At 34.2% G+C, this 6,931-nt stretch overlaps 1 protein-coding gene across 1 annotated transcript in view; it reads left to right on the forward strand.

The window, feature by feature from the left end:
• The window catches only part of LOC105570669 (phospholipase A1-like), a 7,927-nt gene extending 5,686 nt beyond the window's left edge, over window positions 1–2,241 (forward strand). Inside the window, exons 5-9 of the mRNA XM_012028072.1 lie at window positions 211–338; window positions 938–1,248; window positions 1,485–1,599; window positions 1,762–1,785; window positions 1,891–2,241. Coding sequence (XP_011883462.1) covers window positions 211–338; window positions 938–1,248; window positions 1,485–1,599; window positions 1,762–1,785; window positions 1,891–2,038 — 726 coding nt within the window. The 3' untranslated portion in view covers window positions 2,039–2,241. The remainder of the gene's footprint in view (window positions 1–210; window positions 339–937; window positions 1,249–1,484; window positions 1,600–1,761; window positions 1,786–1,890) is intronic.
• Window positions 2,242–6,931: the final 4,690 nt, after the last annotated feature.

Here is a 6,931-nt window from a genome sequence, read left to right on the forward strand (position 1 = left end):
TAAGAGCTTCTTAAAGCAGAGACTTTGCCCTATAAAATGAAAAAAAAAACTTTTCAATTCGACCAGTTTTCGCGAAGTTACGCTTATTTGAAATTCGCCAAATTTTGATGCAAATTTCTTGTTGCGTTAATTTTTTTGACCAGTGTATATAAATGTTATAATGTGTAGAATAAAAAAATTTGATAAAATAAATTCTCTCTTTTTTTACAGAACAATTATACAATATTTGTACTAGATTGGTCTCAAGCATCGTGTTATAATGATCCAGCCATAATTAATCTGTTGAAGTATCCGTTTGCAGAAGAAAATACACGCAAAGTTGGTGAACTCTTGGCGAGGTACGCTACTTTGTGATGACGTCAACCCATTATAGATAGCTGGTGGCCTGTAATGGGTTAGATAAAATTTGCAAAATTGCGTAAAATAAATATAAATTTAAATAAAAATAATTCTAGTAACAAGAATATTCTTTATATCACCAGCAGTAATTAACAGCTTCGGTGTTTTTATTGACCATATCTGGCATTTTTAATAATACAGAAAATTTATTGCGCAAAATATTACCTGAGCCAGGGTTTAAACGTGGACTTCCCTACTCTCTAGTCTCCGCTTAGAGACGCCCGCCTAGAGAGTATGGAAGTCCACGTTCAAACCCTGGCTCAGGTAATATTTTTTGCAATACAGTAAAAATGCCAGATATTGTCAATAAAAACACTGAAGTTGTTAAAAATAATTGTAGCTGATGGTTTAAATTCAGATAATGTCTTAATAATACTTAAATAACACCAATAATCAATAACCAATAATAAATAATATACACTATGCCAATTGAAATTTAATTTTGAACGTTATATCATGATAAAAATAAATAACACAATCAAACGAATAGTGTTTAAACGTACATAATATGTATCTTTGTACAAAATTTCTTTTTCAGTTTCATTAAGTCATTGATGAAAGTATGTAAAGTTAAATTGAACGACATCACGCTCGTAGGCCACAGTCTTGGCGCGCATATATCTGGCTTTGCCGCGAAGAATCTCAATAACACGGGTTACGGCAAACCTCCGCTTCTCATCGGTATCGATCCCGCGAAGCCATTATTCCAGCATAAACCTTGCGAGTACAGATTTTGCAATTCGGACGCCAAACGTGTAGAAGCTCTTCACACGTCGGGTCTCGGGATGTACAAGTCTGTAGGCCACCTCGATTTGTGGTTCAATAACGGACTAGATCAGCCAACCTGTGGTGACTAATTATTATCCTTGACTAAGGTCCAGTCGCATCAACGTTACTTTAATGTTACTTTAACTAGCTTAATTTACCTTTCGTTTCTTTCTAAGAGAAACAGTTAGAAAGAGAGGAAAAGTGAATTAAACTAAAGTTAAAGTTACATGACGTTGTTGCAACCGGGCCTAAAGCATTTAAGAAAATTGTCGCTAGAGCAACAGCCACCAGGAAAAAGAAAACAAATTTTGTTTCAGATATAGTGTTACCAGGCACAGGTGCTTTGAACATAGGTTGCTCGCATAGTATAGGCATTTATTATCTAGTTAATACATTATTACCTGATTGTGAATATGTTGCCTTTCCTATACCGTAAGTTTACCTTTTAAATCGACGACTTAGATAAACTTATATCAATCCACTTAGTAAATTATTCTGAATAAAAAAATCTCATCGAGTCGAACGAACACATTTATAAGATGGAAGCTACATTATTACAATACATGTACATTATACTCTTATATTTTGTTGCAGAAAAGACGAAACTCTACTTGAAAAGTATGTACAAGTGACAAAATATTTTATTTAGAATAATTTATTTATTAATTCTTTTAGATTATTTATTTTGCGATTCGTGTCTTCTTATGTCTGCTACTTTTACAGAGTTGAATTCAAGTGTACTCCCAACGAAACGCCCGCATATATTATTGTGAATAACAACTTATTCGACAGTAATTACAATAGAACAGGAGACTACTGTGTAATCGTTTCATCGAAATATCCCTATTGTATGTACAGAGAGCAATTGTAGCTGTCAAGAATAAGTGACTACGAGTTCGACATTTGAATTTCTAATTATCTAATTTTACTTGTATAATGAATACGTCTATATTTACCTACATTTTCTGTTGTTGAAATCTGTGTATCCTTTGTTTAGCACATTATTTTGTTGTTAAAGTATATACACTGTTATATTTCTAAAAAGAAATAAATGATTGCGATCTGCATATAAAATTTGAGAGTAATAACTGATAGATGGAAATATGATAATTAATAAGGGATGCGAAAGGGACTACCACCGGAGTTTTATTGCACGTTATTGTATATCTCTGGTTTACTTTACTTTCAGCATTACACTTTAATTATTTAATTTACAAAGCTTCTTCTGTGAACAAGCCAAAATTTAAAAAATAACTTGCCCAGATGATGAGAAAGCAATGTGCAAATTTCCGATTTGCACCGTCAGCCACAATATAGATTGATGTTTCATAAATCGTTTTAGATTCCTTTTTAATACTTTAATGTGAGGAAATAGCGACAAATGCAACATACTTACATATGTTCATCACTAAAAAAATACCGGAAAAACATGTGTTCAATTGGAATTAATATGGTTCCCATACAGCACAACAAGATTGCAGGAATATTGTGGCAATATTTCATTGTAAGAGTGCGATATTGCATAAATGTCGTGAAATATTATTGTGAGATTGCTGCAAGATTGTAGTAATGATAAATAGACTAATCTGCCACAAGTTGGATGTTGCAGTAGCTATTAATATATACAAAGAGCTATTGTACTCATTAATTTGGCACATTAATTCTAACACATGAAGTAATTCTAAATTTTCCATAAGAGAACCAGAAGAGAAATGTGTCTTATAATTGTTTTATTTTTTATTATATATACAAAAAGACATATGTCATAATAATGTCTTTGTTACAAAGTTCGTACTCCTTTAAATTCTTACAAATGTTTCTCTGTTTTTAAAAAAGTTTAGGATGATTAAACTTTTTTATTATCGTGTAGTTTTCTGAAAAATGAGTCATAGTGCATTGTGATAAGAGTATAATTTTCTTATAAATTACGGAAAATAACGAAAACGTTAGTATTCCATGCATGCGTCATTCTATTATCAAGAAACCGTTTTATTTCTAATTTTTCGAATACTTATACTTAACGTGTAAGGATAATTGCACTCTTATCAAACAGAATACAATAACGACCTTCATTTTTCGAAAAACTGCAGAACTATAAACATTTAAAACTATTATAAACTTTTTTGAAAACAAAGAAACAATTTAAAACTGTAACATTATCATTCCACGTGTCGTTCCGTTATCAAAGTAGCAATTTCCACTTTGAAAGAAAATGTAGTATTTTATGAAATACAACGGATAGAAGACCTCTATTTTTAGTAGCAAAAATACATCGTGATACAATTATCATAATGCTTATAATTTCGGTCTGTTTTAAAAATATTTAATACATGAAAGTGTTATATCTTTAAGTTACATAGTGGAAGAAAACTACAAAAAATCTTGTTCGAAATTTGCTATAAAAATTATATATTATATTTTTAAAAATTATAAGTTTGTTCAGTCATAAGCAATAGTTTTCTATATGTACAGCAATACTGCTATACAGAGTGATTCCAAAGATTGTTTACAATATTTTCGAAATGTTGCCGTAACATTTATATTGCAAATTTATACAATGTTTCTGCAACATTGGACTACAATGTTGCAGAAATATCGCAACGTTGCTGCAATGGTGCCAGCTTCTGTACTGAATGGATTCAAAATGAATATAAACATATGCAGCTGCTACTATTTCTACTTCTTTGCTCAAACTCGCATAACAAACTTTAGAAAACGTCCAAGGAAAGACACAGACACATATATTATTACGAGCAACGAATTAAGTCGCGTTACATTGTGTCGTAACAATGTTTGTAACTTTACGGTGATATGTTACGTTGCAAATCTGTACTCACTATATGTATATAACAGGAAATTAACTTCTATAAGATACTTTATATTTATGAATGCTTTTTTATCTACAGGAAATTGCTGTTACGTTTTAGTTAATTGGAAAATTAATGAATTTGATGAAAATTACTTTCGATGGTTGATAATGATCTTAATAATTAATGTACAGGAGAGACTGTTTATATCTTGGTATTTTTGAAAAGAGAATTATAGCTTATTTTTTTATTAAAAAAATTGACAGTCACACGTCGTTAATTTTACTATTCAATCACGTTTCAATTCTCAAACTAGTCGCCACTTCGAGATAACCGAACTAGAAGTTTCCAGGATAAAAAATATTATTTACACAATTGTGTGAGCATTGCACAATTCTTCATTTTTATCGATACTCGTATCTTTAGAACTTTTTCCTTTATCGGGAGATATGTCAGTCATTAATAAACATTCTTATCAAGCGGAAATTATTTTTTCCGTTAATGCAGATTATACATATATGAGATTAAATAAACCCGTCGCGGTTAAAGATAAGAGATAATTTCCTTTGTCACAGAAAATGTATACATAAATAATTAATTCCTACATAGCACATAATATTACGTAATACATATATCAGTAATATTACATATTGCAATGCAATATTACAGTAATATTATAGTGATATATTACAGTAATATTACGTGATACATCACACTAATATTATTGTGTTTATCACAGTAATATTACTACAATTATCTCGGTAATATTTCAATGGGCGAACATTTTAATATACCTAACTGTGATATTTCAGAAATATTACAATAATATTTCTGATATGGATATGGATATGGAAAAATCTCGATATATATATTTAAAAAATGTAATATCTAATTATACCTCTCAAGATACATAATTAGATGTTACATGATTGAGACATACATATTACGAAATGTTTTCCATTTTTTTCCGGGTTGGCTACAGTTTCGGTAATCCATCTCTCATGGTAAAAAGCTGGGACAGGAAAAAAGATTCACCCTGTATATGTATGTATAATAACTGCATAGATTAATAGACAGATCGCCAAAGGCCCGGGCGAAGTCGAAGACCACCACATTTTGCCCCTTACCGACAACTTTACTTTTTGGTGCAAGTCCGGACTAAAAATATCCGATTTTATCAACAGAATTGCCTATGTCGACGAAAGGTAAAATTTGTCGATAAAATCGTTGTACATTTCCGTAAACGAGAAACTTAAAAATTATACATTTTAACATCGACACCGTACAATAAACGCAACTAAATTAACGGTTAATTGAGGCACAATCGTAGGAAAATAATTAAAAATTCAATGTCGCACATGTATTTTCATGTATAAATTCCGTAAAAAATATTTAAACTATAGTAGTATTAATAAATCACCGTGTATTATTTCCACTTAGAAACAACCAACAAATTATACTCGAAGCGACGAGAGACTCAATGCGATGCTACGAGATGTGTCCGAATACGAGCATATCGTTTAAAGAAACAATTATCGTCCGTAATTATCGCAAGAAGTTATAATTTTAAATTATCTAGCGCTTTGATTCTTGGATGTACACATATGTAGATCTCATGTATGAATCGCGCGAGATATCTGGTTTACCGGTTAACCGAGTATCGATGGCAAGTCGCGGGGATTCAGCGATCGCGCGATGATATCGATCACTGGTTATTCGCAGAGAGCGATCGCGGTTTCTTCTCGTACTTTCGCGAACACGTATCAAGAAAAAGTAATACGATATGCTGAACGGTGCGGGGTGCGGGCATAATCGACTCGTTCAATTGTCGCCACGTAAATAATCCTGCGTACGGCGTGACCGTGTTTCCAAGAAATGAGGTAGCGTCATAGACCGAGCGTTGTAAACAACTCGGTAACAAAAACAGAGCGCCGCGCCGGTTACACGAAATGACGTAGCGCCGTGAATACCTCGGTCGAAAACAACCTCTATTGTGTCGAATTAGTTGACGAGGCTCAGTCGAACGAGGCGCATGTTCCGCGAGTGTCGCGTCGCTCCTCGTAACGCGATCGTTTCGTACGAGAGATCGGTCGAAAGCCGAGCGCCGGTTCCGCGAAATGACGTAGCGCCGTGAACACCTCGGTCGAAAACAATTGTGCCGAATTAGTTGACGAGGCTCAGTCGAACGAGGCGCATGTTCCGCGAGTGTCGCGTCGCTCCTCGTAACGCGATCGTTTCGTACGAGAGATCGGTCGAAAGCCGAGCGCCGGTTCCGCGAAATGACGTAGTGCCGTGAACACCTCGGTCGAAAACAATCTTTTGTGCCGAATTAGTTGACGGGGCTCAGTCGAACGAGGCGCATGTTCCGCGAGTGTCGCGTCGCTCCTCGTAACGCGATCGTTTCGTACGAGAGATATTAACACTTATGAATCGCGTTTAATTGTCGCGATTCGTACAAAAGTGCGCGTATAACATAAAGTTTCCGTTCTCGTCGCGTTCGGGAGTGCCGTTTAAGTAATCGAACCAAAGACTTTTCGAAGCCCATTTGAGGGACATGTATTCGTGAAATGCCCGTTCCTGTCGATGGCCACACTTCAGAGATTTGGCAGTATTTTGGGTATAATACTCGTCGACTCGAAGTCGAGGCGAACTTGACGGAACAGAATACATACTTTCACACGGGCTTAATAATCGGGAGTGTACAATCGTGCGAACGATCTTTGTGTTTTCGCGAGTGCACCGGTGGACAATCTGAGTGGAGGAGGAGGCCTGGAAGAGGCATCAGGCGCCAGCGGAGCAACTTTAAGGTAAATATTGTTTATTTAGTGTAAAATTAATCTTTTTCCAGTTCATTTCTGAGTTTTGTTTCGTAATTATATAATTTGGAAATAATAATTATGGAAGAAGAAATGATTTAAAATTTTATAAGTTTCTTCTTGTGAAAATCTTTTGCGAAT

Source organism: Vollenhovia emeryi, unplaced genomic scaffold (assembly GCF_000949405.1).
Source record: "Vollenhovia emeryi isolate VEMERY1.0 unplaced genomic scaffold, V.emery_V1.0 DF939120.1, whole genome shotgun sequence".
Lineage (NCBI taxonomy): Eukaryota > Metazoa > Arthropoda > Insecta > Hymenoptera > Formicidae > Vollenhovia > Vollenhovia emeryi.